Source organism: Taudactylus pleione, unplaced genomic scaffold, assembly GCF_031769625.1.
Source record: "Taudactylus pleione unplaced genomic scaffold, aTauple2 ptg000276l, whole genome shotgun sequence".
Lineage (NCBI taxonomy): Eukaryota > Metazoa > Chordata > Amphibia > Anura > Myobatrachidae > Taudactylus > Taudactylus pleione.
Genome location: NW_028284678.1, coordinates 6,619,128 through 6,638,833, shown reverse-complemented (window position 1 = coordinate 6,638,833; position 19,706 = coordinate 6,619,128). Strand labels below are relative to the sequence as shown.

At 42.4% G+C, this 19,706-nt stretch overlaps 1 protein-coding gene across 4 annotated transcripts in view; it reads left to right on the top strand.

The window, feature by feature from the left end:
- The window catches only part of APP (amyloid beta precursor protein), a 279,838-nt gene that overhangs the window by 218,394 nt on the left and 41,738 nt on the right, over positions 1-19,706 (top strand). For 2 of the 4 annotated variants that reach the window (XM_088481634.1, XM_088481633.1), the window contains exons 6-7: positions 4,098-4,300; positions 12,122-12,289. In XM_088481634.1, coding sequence (XP_088337760.1) covers positions 4,098-4,300; positions 12,122-12,289 — 371 coding nt within the window. The remainder of the gene's footprint in view (positions 1-4,097; positions 4,301-12,121; positions 12,290-19,706) is intronic. The other 2 variants (XM_088481637.1, XM_088481636.1) reach the window with 1 other exon arrangement.

Sequence of the window (19,706 nt, the reverse complement as noted above, 5' to 3'; positions counted from 1 at the left end):
AGAGTAGACAAGTATGGCATGGGGGTCATGGTACGCACTGCTGTTACAGATCTTGCTTTACAGATTACAGGACCGAAAAATATATTGCATGCAGCGGCGTGCCTTTACCCCCCCCGTATAGTATATTTTCTCTAGGGCTAGTGTCACATTAGCGCTTTTCAGATGGTGGGAAATAGCGGAAGTTGTATTTTCACTGAGCATTTTTCTCCTCTCTGAAAATGTCTTTCATTCAGCGCAGTGTTTAGTCCGAAAGGTTAAATGTTAATTACATCGACTTTGGCTAAGAATCTCTCTGCTGCTAGAAGTATTATGTGACGCCTACAGTATACATTCATTTTATTGTGATCGTATTTAATAAGATTTTTGTGTACTACCCTAAACAGACATTTTCTCTACTGTAGCACAGGGGTTCTCATCTCCAGTCCTCACGCATTGTTACCAACAGGCCATGTTTTCCTGGATTTTTTTAAACACTTGACCCGCAAATTCTTTTTTATTTTTAACCAAATTATTTATGTTGAAAACACATTTTTAGAAATTAATTTAAATATTTTATGTAAAATAATATATATGTCTAGGGAGTGTATCGCACACCTCCCCCGGGTTTAGGAATCTCAAATACAGCTTGGTGCGCCACCATCGGTCGCACAACGAAACTTGCACTAGACCGATGTTAGGTGGCAGATTGTCCTTCAGAGTATGGCCTCTGATCTGTGCACACAACCACTTCAGCGACACGCCTGCGACACTCCCATAAGACGGTCCATCTCCGTGTCTCTGAATAGCCACCACGCAGGAACGGCCAAATCATTTTCAATGCACTTCTGCGTGCGTCCTTATGAAATCGAAACTGTGACTCTGTGCGAACACAGTCGGGATGCACGTGCGGTAAAAAAAGAAAAATGAAATCTCTGAACGGTGTCCGACATCAACATAATATGTGACTCAGAACGAGGACCATTGTCTCCTCACAGTGGATGTAGCCATGTTGTTGGGTGTTGTCCAGTGAGCTAAAAACTAATTGATGAAATACATAATACTATCTTAGACCTCCAGCAATTTTCAGGCAGTCGAGCCTGTGCATACAGATGTGTCCTCGTACATCTCGCCTCAATACGCCATGCAGCTCGACTTACCTGGCGTAAGTGAGCCGCCAGGTCCATTGAGATTCTGCTAGGTTGAGGCATAGGACGCACCAGCAGACTGTGCTGAGTAATTTGATATGGAACACTTAAATATCTGTGTGCACCTGAGTCTGTATATGAAGCACAACGGAACTTGGAATGAGAAAAGCTGCGGCTGCTACATTGAATGTAGCACTTCATATACAGATTCAGAGACTCAGTCGCTCACAGATATACAAGTGTCACATATCAGATTAATCAGGACAGTTTGCTGGTGCAACCTAGACGCATTTTCAGTAAAAAAAAAAAAAGGCCCATCCCTAGCAGAGTCTCACGGGACCCGGTACGTCGACTACAGCAAAGATGTGTAAGGCCACTGTGCAGATGAAGTGGACATTAGTTGACATTATGTGGTGCACATGCCACAGTTAACTATTATTCATTTTAAATGAAAAGGATTATAACCGTCTTGTTAGCGCTCATTGGTGAGCCATGTGTACTATCTTTGCTACAATAAACACCTACTAAGTGTATAGCAGGTATGCGTTCAGCATCCTGGCGGTCTGGATGCCGACTCTTACCTTCCTGGGGCGCCAGAATACCGATGCCGGTCAGTATCCCGGCGCCAGCATTCCGACCGCTGGGATGCCAAAGGTAAGTAGCCGGGGGGGGGGGGGTTAGGTTTAGGCACTAGGCGGAGGGTTAGGCACTAGGGGGGAAGGGTTCAGTTTAGGAAGCGGGGAGGGAGAGGTTAGGTTTAGGCACTAGGCGGAGGGTTAGGCACTAGGGGGGAAGGGTTCAGTTTAGGAAGCGGGGAAGGAGAGGTTAGGTTTAGGCACTAGGCAGAGGGTTAGGCACTAGGGGGGAAGGGTTCAGTTTAGGAAGCGGGGAAGGAGAGGTTAGGTTTAGGCACTAGGCGGAGGGTTAGGCACTAGGGGGGAAGGGTTCAGTTTAGGAAGCGGGGAAGGAGAGGTTAGGTTTAGGCACTAGGCGGAGGGTTAGGCACTAGGGGGGAAGGGTTCAGTTTAGGAAGCGGGGAGGGAGATGTTAGGTTTAAGCAGTAGGGGGGAGGTTAGATTCAGGCACCAGGGAGGGAGGGTTAGGGTAAGGAGAGGGGAAGGGTTAGCGTACCCACCACCAAGTTTCGGTATGTTAACCCCGTCGGGATCCAGGCGTCGGGATTCTGACTGCCTGGATCCCGTCTGTCGGTATTGCATACAGATTCCGTGTTTTTTTTAAATGTCTGAGTTTCTTTATGTCGAAGTTGACTCAATCTATATACAAAGCTAGTAAAATACCTGGCCCGCTTACAGCTTTGTAAAGTCTAAAATGATTCGCAATGCTGAAGTAAATGGCTGGCGCTTTCAGAAGCTGAAGGAGAATCTGCTTTTAAATGATGGGATTAAGCATTTAAATATATATATATATATTTTTTGTAACTTTGTCAGGTAAACCGAAAGGAATTTAAGACATCAAAAGAGTTTAAAAGTGACCCTGGAGGCTACTTGGGTTATTATTTCAGAACCCTGCTGGCTGCAAGCGTTGCAATTAGTTACAGCAGAGGTATGAATCCCGACCAACGGGAAAATGCTCTCAAAAATAATTGATTACACGATTTCATTCAACAACCCACAGAAATTATATTTTCATTATCCGTGTCCTGAAATAGCTGCATAGAAGAAGACGGCTTTCAGCAGTCTGCCAGAGCATGCGGAGACCGTGTTTGGCCTCAGTCATTTGCAGCCTACACCAGGCATTAATAGTCTATCCTTCCAGCTGCTGTTAGACTAGCAAGGCATGCTGGGACTAATAGTTTAGTTGAAAGGACCATTCAACAGTTATTAATATTTTTGTGGCCCCCTGCAGAGCTAATCTGTTTCATTACTGGATTTGAAGCTAGATAGATAGATATTTTTTGTGATACCTTTCTAATCACACAAGTAGATCAAAGTGAGTTGTATGGAAATGATCTGATGAACATCTGCATACATTTCCCAAAATATCAGCACTGCCCCATAAAAATCAGGACTGTCTGGGAAGTTGGGATAAGAAATACACTAATGCAAATGAGTAAAGGTGGCCATACACGACACGATATACATGTATGGGCACGATATCTTACCTGATATCGTTCTGTGCGCTCTCGCGGGATCGTATATCGCATCCCCAGATCTTCCCGCAGGTTCCTCTGATCTGGGATGCGATGTACGATCCAATTTGGATGGAGGAGGGGGGAGCCAGCATATCGTGCGGTCAGCGGGGACCGCACGATTGCCGGCGGTGACAGTGCGATTTATCTGCTGACGGATCGGCAGTCGCCCTACACGGTGCATCACACCGTGTATGGGCACCTTAAGTTTATCTGTGTGGGATGTTACATAACAAACCCTATAGTTGAAAAACATAATATTTTTGTTGCCCCTTTTAAAAGGTGTTAAGTATCGAGAAGGGATAAAGTAAGCAGACAAATAAAACTGTTCCTTTACAGACTGACCTTGTTCTGATATTTCGTTTATATAAGGTGCAACCCCTGCTTGTCTGTGTAACCACAGCAACAGACTCAGAGTGTGGAGGATTGATTTCCGTGCAATGTGCTGCTACTATGTTCAGCTCTGCAAATTATCGCTTAATACCGTAGTCAAACATCGATAAGTTTCCTGCACACCTCTATGGAGTGGGAGGTCAGATTTGCAGTATTTGTGGCCCAAGAGTGGTCTTTACCCGGTTCTTGCGGAGGCACTTCATGGCCATCATGCTGAATTGAATTACCAGCAAGAGTCTGATAGTGGATATTCTGTAGCAGGGCCCCCGACACGGCTGGTTGGATGTGACTCTTCCGTAAATCTTTTGGGGAAATGATGTTGTAATACTGTACATACTATATTAAACAAAGTTCATATATCTCACTTGTTTTCTTTGGTAGCACCCTTTGCTCTGTTAATCCTAAATTGAGAGATGTGAATTATTTTGCAGTGACGATAAGGTTCTGCAAGGCCGACAAGAGGAGGAGGAAGAAGTGGTAGAAGTAGAGGAGGAAGAGGTTGACGATGATGAAGATGATGGTGAAGATATGGAGGAGGAACCTGAGGAGAACTTTGAGGAAGCTACTGAGAGGACCACAAGCATTGCCACCACCACCACCACAACCACCGAGTCTGTTGAAGAGGTTGTAAGAGGTAATAACACTGCACATTTCTCAATCGAAACATTATTATTACAGTAACTAAATAAAGCAGATGAGTTTCAAGCCTCCTTTAGCAACCAATCAGCTTTGAGGTAGCATTTATCAAGTACTTTCTATAAAATGAATGGTCCAAGTTGATTGGTTGCTATGGACAAACTTCTCCGTCTGTGCTCTTCTCCGCTCTTTAGAAAGCTTGATTTGCTGATGCCCGAATGCTTAAGATAGCAAAAAAATATAAATTAAACACCCAGATGTAATGTTAAAAAAAATTCTCACATACATACAGGCTAAAAGGCAACTGTCACATGATTAAATATATTTTTGAAGAAGAATATATAAAAAAAAGAATTTTTATTGTGTTATTTTATTCCAAACCCTACCACCATTGGCAGCTTTGCAAGCAACCGTTTCCTGGTTTTGGAATTAAGACTTTAGCACTTCATCATCCCCTCTGGGCATGTAGTGAATATGCCGGTGAACAGGATGCCGGCCGTCGATATACCGATGCCGGAATCCAGCCGCCCGGCAAAATGCAGATGCCGCAATCCATAAGGGGATCCCGACCGCCAGAATCCCGAATGAAGGATCCGGGATAAGTATGTGTGTTAGCCTGGGAAAGGGTAGGGTTAAGTTTAGGGACCCCAGGGGGGGGGGAATTAGGGTTAGGCTGTGGGGAAGAAGGATTAGGGTTAGGCATCACGGGGGGGGGGGGGTGTAGGGTAGGGTTAGGCACCCCTCCCCTGGGTGAGGTTTAGGGTGTGGGAAGGGGGAGGATTAGGGTTAGGCACCAACGGAGAGGAGGTTAGGGTTAGGCACCACTAAGGGAGTTTCATACCCAACCCCCCTCTGGGGCCTCCTCCTCCATCTAATTCTGTAGTGTAGTGGAGATCTAAATGTAGACACTTGTCCCTTCGGTAACCACTCAGTGATCCTAATAGGATGATCGCATGCTTAGGTGGGCATATCCAGTTATGTGTGCCTGCTCCCTACATGCAATTTGTAGCAGCCTTTTTTATAGTAGAACCAATATTCATGATAAATGTAGCCTAGGAACCAGTGACAACGCTAAGGCACTGTGTCCTCACTTCCCTCGCGTATGGATCGGTTCTAATCATTTGTTCAGACCAAAAATTGTCCGCCTCCGCTGTGAGTAAGCGCCATGTGACCTTTACCTGCAACGTAATCTATGTCCTGCGAAGTACTAGTAATATTAGATTACAATACACTGCTTTACAAATAGTGTCATAGACCACATCTATATTATATGCAATCTATATTATATGACATCTTAATAGCTTGCTAAATCAAAATGTAGACTGCCGTAATTCTGTGTCTTTGATTCATAGGTTATCCATTTATTTACATTTTTGTTTGTCTTCAAGCATTTCATGCTAGACAAGTGTTTCCCAAACCCGTTTCTCACAGCCCACTCGCAGTCCAGGCATTAGGGATATCCCTGCTTCAGCACAGGTGGGGAAATCAAACTGACAAAGGTAATAATTTAAGCCACCTGTACTCATACATGGATATTGTTAGTAGCTTGACTGTGAGCAGGCCATGACCGGGTTTGGTACACAGGTCTAGCATTAAAAGGGCTATAATAATTAAATTTAATATATATATATATATATATATATATATATATAAGCAGTGTAAACTTGTTCCAAGATCTCTAATAATTATTCAAGTGATAAAGATCTGCGTAGCAAGCTTGGACCAGCATGCTGCATTATCACTGCCCATGTCTGCAATTGGCTGTATATTGCGCCGAGTTGTACAAGTTACTCAATACCAATCCAATGGTACTAGAACTCTAGAACTGGATGCAATTCTTTTTCATGAAAAATTCTAGTAACCATTCTATTTACCTTTTAACATGTTTTTATTTTCTTATCTAATGGTGCCAAAATGGACATATTCTGATATTTTACAGGTTTTTGTTTGTGTTAATTACTCTTATAGTAACATTTATAATGGTAAAAATAAATTGTTTAGCTTAGGAGTGTGAAGACTTTTTTATAGCCAATAAATATGACATTATTTCAGGATTGCTGTGTCACGTGGTAAGCACGTTTATCTATTAATACAGGAATTCCTTATTCCAAAATAAGGTGTCCTGCATCAGTGCACCTGTCGCTGTATAACGGAGGCCATAGCTGCACCTTAGTACTGTGTTTGTTTTGTTTTTTTTGCTAAACGTGCTTTATATTAATCTTATCATATTATATTAATCTTATCATATAAGGTGGTGAAAACATGTATGACAATTTCCCTGGTTGATGGATGTTTGTCTGGTAGAATTATGGCGATTAGGTTGCAGAACTTTGTTTCAATTTATGTACAGATGTGTTCTATCTTACCCTCGCTCTCAGTACAACACACATTCAGTAATGTGGCACAAGATGGTGTGCTCCGTTGATTACACTTAGGTTTCCTGAGTGTATTTTTACACTGCCGCCACTACTGCACTATATCATACAGTTACTCCACTACTGCACTATACTATACACTTACGCCACTACTGCACTATACTATACACATATGCCACTACTGCACTATACCATACAGTTACTCCACTACTGCACTATACTATACACTTACGCCACTACTGCACTATACTATACACATATGCCACTACTGCACTATACCATACAGTTACTCCACTACTGCACTATACCATACTGTTACTGCACTATACTATACACTTAAGCCACTACTGCACTATACCGTACAGTTACTCCACTACTGCACTATACTATACACTTACGCCACTACTGCACTATACTATACACATATGCCACTACTGCACTATACCATACAATTATGCCACTACTGCACTATACTATACAGTTAAGCCACTACTGCACTATACTAAACATTTATGCCACTACTGCACTATACTATACATTTACGCCACTACTGCACTATACTAAACACTTACTCCATTACTGCACTATACAGTTATGCCACTACTGCACTATACTATATAGTTACGCCACTACTGCACTATACTATACAGTTACGCCAGTACTGCACTATACTAAACACTTACTCCACTACTGCACTATACAGTTATGCCCCTACTGCACTATAATATACAGTTACACCACTACTGCACTAACTATACAGTTATGCCACCACTGCACTATACTACACTATACAGTTATGCCACTACTGCACTATATACGCCACTACTGCACTATACTATACAGTTATGCCACTACTGCACTATACTATACAGTTATACCACTACTACACTATACTGCACTTTCAGTAGTGAAGCTTCAAACAAAGGGGGGGAGGGATGTACTAAGCCATCATATTCTCCATTGAAGCTTTGAGATTATTCTAGAGCAGATTTTGGAGACCAAGGGGTATAATTACTAAAGTGCGGGTTTATAAAAGTGAAGGTGTTGCCCATAGCAACCAATCAGAATCTAGCTTTTATCTTCTGTAAGGTGCTAGATAAATAAGTAGAATCTGATTGGTTGCTATGGGCAACACCTCCACTTCTATAAACAAGCACTTTAATATACCCTCTATAGCTCACCAGCTCTTAAAGAACTAGAAGTCTCAGCATGCCTTGCTAGTCAGGTATTCTCATTGTTCTGAAGCAGGTTTACACAAGTTGTGCCTTTTCAGCTGTTGCTCCACAGGTTGCTGACCTGTTGTCTAATATGCCTCAGTGCAAATTAGCTTACTAAGTAATACACAAGTGTTTGTGGTGCTCCGAGTCTTTCCTTCAGATTACTTGTCACGTGTCTCAGTAACACAGAGAGATTATACAGCATTTCTTCCCTGGCTGCAGCGTGTATTGGATGTCTCTTCTGGTCATTGCAAAGAAGGTTCTATTTCATAGCTGGCAGAAAGGATTTACAGAGAACGATCAGACAAACCAGATATCGTTACTTGTTTTCGCTCAAACTATTGGAATACTAAGAGCTGTTTGCAGAAGTAGATTTCATGGCGTGCAGTTTAGATAATTGCAGATGTAAATCGCTCTTTTACTGCATTGTAATAATCTGGTGCAGTTTCCTCCCATAAAGCAAATTGTCTTTTGTGGGCTTGGAACGTGACGTTAATTGGCAGCGCCGTTGCACAGCTGTGCGCGAATCTTCATATTACACAGAAAACTGAGATGTGTGTGGTGTATATTAAAGTCTCTGTTCCACGGAAACATTTAAAATCGCATCTCAAGTTTTGAGTCTTTCTGAGGTACCAAAAGATGAACATAGTCTATATTATATGCCAAAATAGTCATGTGATATCTTTGTTATAGCCATTTAAGACTCACTCATCGATTTTTGTGGTCACTATTGTTAGTTTTTTTTTTTTGCCCCAGTTTAATATCCCAGATATAGATTTGACGGGTTGGGTATGGGAGACCGGACGTCAGGATGACGGCCGTCAAAACACAGACAGTGGCCCAGAATCCCAACAGGGGCCCCGTAAGTATACTAACCCGCCCCCCTTCTAACCCTCCCTGCACCCTAACCCTCCCCCTTAGTGCCTCACCCTAACCCTCCCCCCGGTGATACCTAATGGTGCATACACACGATCAGATTTTTTCTTCAGATATGGACGATAACGATTTAAAAATCGTTCAGTCGTTCGTATCTGAAGGAAAATCGTTCATATCTGACATGCCTGAACGATGGACGATCAACGATGCGCGTTCCCGTTTGTCAGATAACGATATCTGACATCTGATGGGTTTGCAGTCAGACTTGGACGATTCCATTCATTTTAATGCAGTCAAAAATCGTTCAATCGTTCAAATCGTTCAAAACTTTGGTCAAATCGTTCAAATCGTTTAGTCGTTCAGTCGTTCATCTGACAAGTCTGACAAATCTGACCGTGTGTACGCTCCATAACCCCCCACTGCCCGCTACCTAGCCGACGTGGTATCAGGATTCCGGCGACTGTGTTCTGGCCGCGGGTCGTGATTCCGGAGCCGGGATTTGGACAGCCAGCATCCCGTGCACTGCCCAATTCACTACATCCTACATTTGTATTTACAGTATCTACACAACTCGGTATAACCATTATGCAACCTGTGTCATCTTCCTATGAGACCAGTAACACTGGCCACAGACACTGTTATCACTGCAGATTAACGGCAATTGGCAAATCATGTTTATCTGTAAAACTGCCGCTTGGCCCGATAATAATCTGATTGAGATCAGTTACAGTAGATCATTATAACACGTACATTGTTGTAAATGCATTCAACAGATGGCTGCTATCTGTAAATCAGCATTATTATACTGTCTTCATTACATTTTTGCGTTTATATTCCCCGAAAACTCACGTTTTCGGAGGATACCTGCAGATATTAAATATAAGTATTCCCTGAATGTACTATGGAGGGATTGCAGCAGATAGCTCCGATAACTTTAGCTGTCTATTTCCAACAGCAGCAGCAACCCTCATAGTTTTCTATGAGTGATGCGATATGTTCTGATTTACCAAGCTTCGCATTCCGGAGTTTGGCCCCCACAGCTAATGATGGTGTTGTACTGCTGTATCAGATTGGCTACACATTGTAAAAACTAACTGGGAGAGGGTCTCTTTGGAACCCTCCCTGGCAATGGCCACCGCGCATGAGTGGTTTGAGCAGGAATCCCGGCACAGGACATGTCAGGGACGTACTCATTACAGTACGCTAATATCGCTTACTGCAATGCGATCATGGCCGTTAAAATCACGCCCAGATAGCATCGAGTACGTGATTATTGATAAGTGGGCCCCTAATATTCTAATTCAGAGAAACATTCCAATCATATATTTTAAGTATGTTAAAATTCATCCCAGAAAATGGCCTACCTCCATGGCCTACCTCATGCCTCAGTGGTTTCATTAGGAACTTGCAAATTGATAGAATGCCTCCTCCAGACTGTTGGTTCAGCCCACGCAATAGCAGTCGCGACTGTATGTAGAACAATACACTGTAGTTTCCGTGTGACAGCGTCAAGTACGTTGAGGTGTAAATATTCTTGTGTAGCTTATGTATAGATAATAAATGTTCTTAAGTTTTGCAAAATATATTTAGAAAAACAATTAGAAAATAATTAAGAAAAGTTATTTTACGGCGTTTAGAACATTTTAGCTAAATGTTTGCAGTTGACAATAGAAATTTAGTTTACAATCATAAGAGCAATTTGATGGCATGAGACCAAGGTCAAACAACACACATGCAACAGTTTCATAATTGCATATGTAGACGTTGGTAAAAGTCCTCACACCTTGACAGATATTGTATTTACCGTTACTTTGAGGCTGTGCCAGCTATTGCGATGTAATCATTCAGTATCTGGCTGCTGCATTCTTTAATGTGATTACTTATACCTGCTAAAGTTCCAATAACGATGATATCATTGATCACACCACCAGTGGAAAAGCCAAGATAAAACTGACCATGCTTCAGATCGGCCCAAAACCCAGCCATATTTACATATAACCCCCAGAGGTCTTTGGGCACTGAAAATAGGGATTATTACTTGGGGTCACCGTTCATAGGAAATATAACTACTCTCACTCTAATGTTAAATACCCTAACATTGTGCCAAATTCATGGAACTTAAGGCCCCCATACATCAGAGATTGATTGTAGCAATCGTGCAATTTGCAATCGATTGTGTATAAAAATCTTTCTCTTTTTCAATCGATTGTGGCAATTCTGCAATCGATTGAAAAAGGGAAAGATTTTTATACACAATCGATTGCAAATTGCACGATTGCTGCAATCAATCTCTGATGTATGGGGGCCTTTACACAGATGTATGCACACATGTATAATTGGTGCTATAGTTATTTTCATATAATCCTACTTGTGTTCTGGCTGTAGTGGTATATACATTATCTATACATCTACCTAAGATGTGCCACTGATTTGGTGCAGTATACTGTACCTATAATATCTACACATACATATGACCACCAAACACATAGCAAGCACATAATAGACATGAGTCTTGCCTTAAACAGTTTATAAGCAGTTCACAAAATTCCCTGTGATAAACCTGGGAGCCCTCAGATTCCCTGAGAAGTTTTTGGACTCCCAGAATTATTCTGTTCATGTTTCTCATTATGTTTTTTTTTTTTTTACAAAATCTAACCCTAGGCAATAAAACATCAGGGTCTCCTCTTCATCTTCTCAGCGGTCTCTATAGCGCCATGAATTCAGTACATGCACTGTCAACTGGAAATTCATACATCCGGCACTGTACGGACAGCACGGGGAGAGGCCTGTGTAGGCGTTTAAAAGCCACTGGCCATATGGAGCACCAGAGTTCCATTAAGTTGGCTCCGTCCTATGATCATGGGAGTGCTGATCATCCCGGTCTTGCATACAGTTGACTACATTTGCTTAGAAATAAGCTGTAGCCTCTAAAATGCTCTATATCTTGCAATTTTATATTTCTGAAAATATGGAAAAAACTTGAATTAAAAGGAATTGTCATCACAAATGTCTTCCTATTACTGTAGTTGCTATAAAATGTGCCTGATTTACTTATTTAGACTAGGACATACACCACCAAGCTAGTAGACTGGGTTATGAGTATTAAGGGTGAGGTTTATCAAATCTTGGAGAGAGAGAAAGTGGAGACCGTCATAGCGACCAATCAGCTTCTGACTATCATTTTTATAGCACAACCTGTAAAATGACAGAAGCTGATTGGTTGGTACTTTATCTCTCTCCCAAGATTTGATAAATCTCCCCCTATATGTTGCGAAAATAGACTATTATAGAAGTACGTCCAAACTATACTGTCTTCATGCTAAATGTAGTTCCTCCGAATCTTATAAATAGAGGTGTGCTCTGAGGAAGCTGAGACTGGCCCTTGCCGAGCAATGATCTCCCGCTGGTTCTATGATGTCACGGAAAGGAAATGCGTACCGTTCATATACGGAGGCTGTGGCGGAAACCGGAACAACTTTGATTCAGAGGAATACTGCCTGGCCGTCTGTGGCAACGTCAGTAAGTGGACCTCTCCGGCCTGTGGCAATCTGTCGCCTCAGGCACTGCTCCCTCATAACTGATTACTTCCTGATCTTCCCGAATGGGCCTGCGCTGTAACTAACCGCTCCCAATTCCCGATGTTAACCGCTTCTGTCATGATGTGTTTTGTCTAATAACGGCTTTCCGTGGAAGCATGTTAAACAGCAAGTCTGCATCCTGTGTTTTGACTAACGTGTCAGCCGCGCAGTGCTAGGCACTAACACCTTCTGCCTTCGGGACTCTATGAAAGCTGAATATTTCCGCTAGTTTGTCTTCTGTACGATAATTATTGTTCCCGTGGAAGGGATGGTGTGTGGAAATTTATGGAGATGCACTTGGTAAGCTAATTAAGGTGATAAATGCAAAAGATGAAGTTCATATTTTTTGTGTGGATGATGCCAAGTTACTTCTCCGGGCTGTGAAATGGTATCGGAAGGATAATACAATGTATATTAGAACAAATTCATATTTTACTATTGCCGTCAGAAGTGCGTTCACGTTTCTTTGTTTAGCATGTATTAAATCATTTAGGTCTTAGACTAATACTCCGAGCCTGCTGAAGTCCTTTGATAGTCTCCCTGTAGGATTAGGAGCTCACTAGCCCTATAATTCCTCCTTTGTATCTGTGTAATGTAAATATTAAGAGATGAATGTTTAAAAAAAATTTTTTGCAGGACATTATTTAGCTTGTATGAAGGTGTCTGTCAACAATTCACCAGAGAGACATTGGTCTTGTTCTTTTACTACCAAAGCCTATATATTTTTTAATTTTTTAATTCCAATGCTAATATTCTTCATGCATGATAAACGTCTCGCAATACAACTGCCAGTGAGACATAGAGCAGGATCTATCAAAGCATATTTTGCGGTCAAACCTCCGAAAATGTAGTTTTCGGAGATTTGGCAGCCTACTGCATGTGTCCTGCTCCGGAATGCGATACATTCTGGAGCTTGGATGCAGCGGGCAACGCCATCTTTAGAGCATCTTTGGAGCTTCTATTCGCATTTCCCTCTGCGTGGGATCCAACCAGAACCCTCCCAGCACCCTCCGTGGCGCCTGCGTCATTCAACGCGTTCAGAAGGACTCCCGAACCTAAACCCAGAAGTCCTCCTATCGCAAAGGACAGCTCTTACTGGGAAGAGCTGTCCTTTGTGATTTTCGTCAAGCCTACAGCGTTGGTAAACTCTGTTATGCTTATGGTGAGTGGTGGGATGCATTTAATTCAAAATATGATGTGTCATGCATCCCCCCATAGTCTACTAGAAGGGGGCTGATCTAAGATTATTGAATTCCAGACTTTCTTTTTTATCTTTTCACTTGTTTCCCACATTTTTTCCCAGGACTCTTGTGTATAAAATATTACAATATTTCTTGAATTAATAAGCCATTAAATTGTTTTTTTTCCACCTTTTTATTTTTTTAAACACCTCTTTTATATAATATTGTTCTAGTAGGGGGGGGGGGTCTTTGTTCTAGTATTTATTTAAAATGTTCTAGGGCTGCTGCTGACCATGTTTAGTAAGGTAAGCAGAGGTGGGTCCCCACCAAAGTAATACTTTAGTTTCCCAATTGTATTTGATAGATGGGAAATCCAGTGATAATAGTAGCCAAAACCTAAATCTCACCTGCTATACCTACTCCCCACACCAGCAAAAAAGCATTGATGCCTCACCTGTATCCACCAACTACCCAGACCCAGGAACTAGCACAGTGCCTGTATCCACCAACTACCCAGACCCAGGAACTAGCACAGTGCCTGTATCCACTAACTACCCAGACACAGGAACTAGCACAGTGCCTGTATCCACCAACTACCCAGACCCAGGAACTAGCACAGTGCCTGTATCCACCAATTGCCCAGACCCAGGAAGTAACACAGTACCTGTATCCACTTCCTACCTAGAGGTAGGAACTAACAAACTGCCTATATTCACCAACTGCCCAGAGCCAGGAATTGGCACAGTGCCTGTATCCACTAACTGCTCAGAACCAGGAACTAGCACAATGCCTATGTCTACCAAATGTCCAGAGCCAGGAACCAGCACAGTGCCTGTATCCAGCTACTGCCCAGAGCCAGGAACCAGCACAGTGCCAGTATTCATCAACTGCCCAAAGCCAGGAACTAGCACATTGTCTATATCCACCAAATACCAGGAACCAGTACAGTGCCTGTATCCACCAACACCCAGGAACCAGCACAGTGCCCGTATCCATCAACTGCCCTAGAGCCAGGAACTAGCACAATGCCTGTAGCCACCAACTGCCCAGAGCCAGGAACCAGCACAATGCCTGTATCCACCAACTGCCAAGACCCTGGAACCAGCACAATGCCTGTAGCCACCAACTGCCCAGAGTCAGAAACCAGCACAATGCCTGTATTCACCAACTGCCCAGAGCCAGGAACCAGCACAATGCCTGTATCCACCAACTGCCCAGAGCCAGGAACCAGCACAATGCCTGTATCCACTAACTTGCCCAGAGCCAGGAACCAGCACAATGCCTGTATCCACCAACTGTCCAGAGGCTGGAACCAGCACAGTGCCTGTATCTACCAATTGTCCGGAGCCAGGAACCAGCACAGTGCCTATATTCATTAACTGACTGGAGCCATGAACTAGCACAATGCCTCTTAGCTACCAATTGCTGGAAATTAGCACAGTACCTGTATCCACCAGCTGCCTGTAGGCAGGAACTAGCACAATACCTGTATCCATCAAATGTGTGGAGCTAGAAAGTGCCATTTGCATCTATTCACCAATTACCCAGAGCGAGGAACTAGTAGAGTGCATGTATCCATCAACTTGCCCGGAGCTAGGATGTAGCCGCACTTACTTGCGCGACGTGGGGACTCACAGGTAATTGAATTGCCCCCCATGTCTGGATATGGTGAAATGTGCTCGTGCTGTTCCACCAAATGACCAATCTATGGCCCTACAACCGTGTCTGTCAGGGTATTTGTAACTTATTTTCTTGGTGTATTTAGTCATTTTTTTTTCATCGCAAAGATCAATAGTGCTCAGTGCTTTGCAGAGCTATCAGCAGGATGATTAAATAATTACACCAACATTATTAAATGGCTCTGTATTATAGGAACAACATTATAGATTAATTATTCACCTTATATCAATAAAATAATTTAGTTATGCACATGCTTTAAGAGAGAGACATTGAGTATTAACCTGCATTGTAATGTTAATACTGAAGAGATTCATTCAATAGTAAGGGTAAGGGTTAGTGTCCACCATTAGCCTCTGTGTTACCGCACCTAAGAATGCATGTTGTTTAACCTTTTTAATACATCTTTCTGAAATCCGGTAAGGTACATATTACTATCGGACATGATTCAAGGGAAGGTGCAGGTTTTGTGAATTAGGCATGAAACCATTATGTCGACATGGTCACAACTGTCGACAGTACATGTTTGGGTTAGTCGGCAGTTAATTTAAGGATGAAATACTGTAAAACCACTGTGTCATCATGCCGACTGTTGACAATGCGCAATGTCGACACTGTTCATCTCGGCAAACCATTCATGTTGACACACTGCATGTTGACAATCTGAATATCAAATTTTTTTACTACACCCTGTTGGGGCGATTCAATTGTTTTTGTTTCTTTTTATGTTGCAGTAATGGGCGCCCAAAGTTGCAATTCAATTGTTTTGGTCGCCCATTAATTATCGCAGTCTTCGCAGGTAATTAGACTGGGTTTAGCCATGTAAAACGGATAAACCTGTATAAAGTCCAGGTTAGAGTGCCCAAAACCAGAATTTATCGCACATTTCTGCTCGCCTTCTCAGGATGGGGCGAGCAGAAATGCCGGCGGCTGTTGGCGTTATAATGGAACAACAATAGAATTGCCCCGTTGGGCGCACGGCCCACCCTGTGAATTATATGTGCGCCAAATTGTATAATTTTCAGGTAGCGTTCTAGATCTTTTGTTTGACGATTTAGGTCCAGGGCTGCTTTGCATTCACCTGTATGTTATAGAAAGCTTTGCTGTCCTCTTCATACATCTAATATTTGCTGATTTCCTGCTCACCGTTACTGGAACATTATAAATAGAACTTATTTTAAAGCCAGGAAATATACAAGATTCAAACATCTATAAATACCATCAGATTGCACTGTTATAAATTCTATCACCATTAATATAAATTAACTTGGGGTTAAATTTACCAGCCGCATTTTGCTTTTAATATCATTCCGGGGTTAAATACATCCGAAAATCCGCTGCTTAGTAAATAAGCTTTTATTGTATCCATTTGTAAGATATGTCTTTCATACTGATATTGGTAGTCCATTTCCCTCCCACAAAACAAATGTGTAATCCATCACTGACTAAGTATTTCTGCAAAGCAATGCTCTAGCAGTGACTGGTACAGTGTCAGCCATGACATACGTGATAACTGGGACTACTGTACACAATGGTGTGACAGTGCGTTACTGTAGTAACCAAGGGGATGTGTACAGTGTTCTAAAACCCTTACACAGACTACGGCTTTTCCTCCAAAAGTGCAGGAGACGAAATGATAGATATTATTTTCCTTGCGTTTCTATATGTTTGCAGTACAGCTTGCCTGCGGCAAAGCGGGTCTCCCTCCTGGAGCATTTAACGTCAATACATTGTGCCATAATACATTGTGCCGTAATGATTTCTGTACCTCGGAGCCCCAGAAGAAATTAATCATAGAACAGACAGAAAAAAACACATTGTTAACAAAAAGCATTACGGAGACTTGGCATACTGTTGAAATGTTGCAAATAGACTACTCTCTATTTTTCTATTATTATACAGTATAATATTGGTTATTTTATTACAAAATAGAAATTTAAGGTCCCTGCAGTTACTGATTCAGGTGGATAATTGAAGAAATGATCTGGACCACAAAAGGACATTGTTATGCCATCGCATTACATTTTATAATTTACTTTGGTGACCGCTAATATAATGACTGCTGATTGAGCTGGGATTAATATTATGTTAAATAATTGCATTACACCAATCACTCACTATTGTAGTAAATAGCTCTTTGTGGGGATGTAATGACTTTCAATGTAGTGCAGGCTTAGTGACTATATTTCCCAAAATGTTTTGTAACTCCTCTATTTTTATAAGTAATGATTTAAGCAAAACATTATTTTAAAAAAAGACCTATTTACATGGGTGCTGGGTATACTGCAAATGCCCAAATCTCCTGCGGAATACAGCCAGAGCTGTATTGATCTGTGGGGGTGGGTACCCCGGCGTATTTGTTATTTGAATGTATTAAACTCCACTCAGTGGTAATTCTTCAGTTTTTCTTTGAGGTCAATTTAAGAATAACATTGAGAATTTCTGCTTTCTAGAGACCTTCCCGCCTCGTGTGAAATTTGGCTTGCCACAAACTCGAGTGCATTTTTGCTGAGAGCAATGAATTATCTATGTCAGACAGTCCTGTGTTTTTATCACAACCACAACACACGTTTAATCTCTGTATGTCATGGGTCCCAGTACAAAAGCACATGGCAAAGCCTTGCCGTATCCCTGGACAACAATGGAAATGAATTCTGCCTGATGATATATAAAAATACTATTGGAAAGAACAGAACGATAAAGCTTTGCCTTTAGTAAAAGTTGCAGGAGGATGTCTAGAAACCACTAAATGAAAGTTATCAGTAGGTGGAAAATACTTTTGTATTTCCCTTTTAAAAAATAAAACAATTGTATTCTTTCCTACTAGAGATCAGGTACAATTACGACATCGTACTCGTACAGTCGTTCCTGATACCCTGTAGTGCCTACACTGAACCATATGTCGTTAAGTGTAGGCACCCTCCCTCATTCCTGAACATGGTCAATGTGTCATTATCGGCAGAGTGACCGGCATGTTCAGGCGATGATAGATGTCAAACGACCATCAGGAGCGCGCATCGCTGGTCGTTTCCGACATTATAGTGCACGATTTGTGCACGATTACCAAGCGATTGCACAATTACGATGTCATAATCGAGCATTCGCTCAGTAATATCGCCCAGTGTGTACGCACCTTTACATTTGTTTACAGTATATAACCCGTATGCTGTCTGCTAAGACTGTTTTATATGTTTGGGCTGGTTACATTCCAACATCATCATTCCTAATTAATTATGCAGTAACCACACAAATTATACCTTGTTTTTCTTTTAGAAGTCTTTGCATTTCCTGAATATAGCGCTAATTTGCTTAATTCTTCTCACAAAAGTAAGCCGTTTTTTTTGTTTTGTTTTTGAAAGGGAGGAGTTCTGGGGGAAGTTTTGTAACCACCACCAACATGTATCTTTTGGTTCTTGCTTTGGCGTTAATCATAACTGGCGACTTTCTGGCTGGTCCCTCTGGGGGCGTGGTGCAGCGAAGGGAGCAGTACAGGGGGAGTGACATCACGTTTGCATGATCGTGGCCTCCCCCCTCCCTTCCTACTCTTTACAATGCCAAAATTACCGCCATGCTAAAGTAGGGTGTGTGGCTACGTTTCCTGCTGCAGGAATTGAGTCATCGGCCTCCCACTTTACTCAGAAAGTTGGCAGCGCCAAGTGGGCACTGTAGTCTCTGGGAGTTTTAAATGCTCTTCTGGGTGCCCGGGATCAACCCTGATGATTCGGGAGCTTCTCCAACTAAAGTGCTGACTGTAAGGCTGTTAGCGTCGCTGAAAAACAGCATCGTCACCGGCACTTTAGTCGGATTTCTGCTCGCACCATCAGGAGGGTGTGAGAAGAAATCCTTTAGTCGGGCTAACAGCGCGGTGAGTTGAATAGCTCCAGGAACTCCTTCCCAGGGATATTCAGCATGGTGCTAAGTTGAATCGCCTCCTGTGTGTCTAAAGTAAATGAAATGTGTCGGAATAAAATGGTAGCTCATCTACCACATCAAATAAGGGGACCCCTTTGTTTATTGATGTCATCATGTGAGAGACTTTGGTGTTAGAACCCTGCCATCTCTCATCTTACATGATTTCTTTACCATATGGTGTTATATTGATACAAGCCAGTGACAACTAAGAGGGAACTTTGAAAGAATGGAATCCCCTCTTTCAAACAAAGGGCTAGGACCGGCTCCAGGATTCGGAGCACTCTTTGCCGGCTCTTAGTAGGGCGTCCTTAACAGGTCAAAAATAGGGGTGTGGTCAAATTACCAACCTCCTGATTTGACCACCTGTGGGCCACTTCGGCCTACGGGTGGAACAGCAGGACATGCTGGGGAGGGGTGCGCCCTCTATGGGTGGCGCCCCTGTGCGACCGCACTGGTCGAACACCCCTAGAGCCGGCCCTGCAAAGGGCTCCTGAGCGTGTAGTGCTAGGATGTGGGAAATTGTACATGTTAAGTACTCAACACATGGATCTACTAGTATTTCTGTAGTGCAGGTTGGTATTGTGTGGT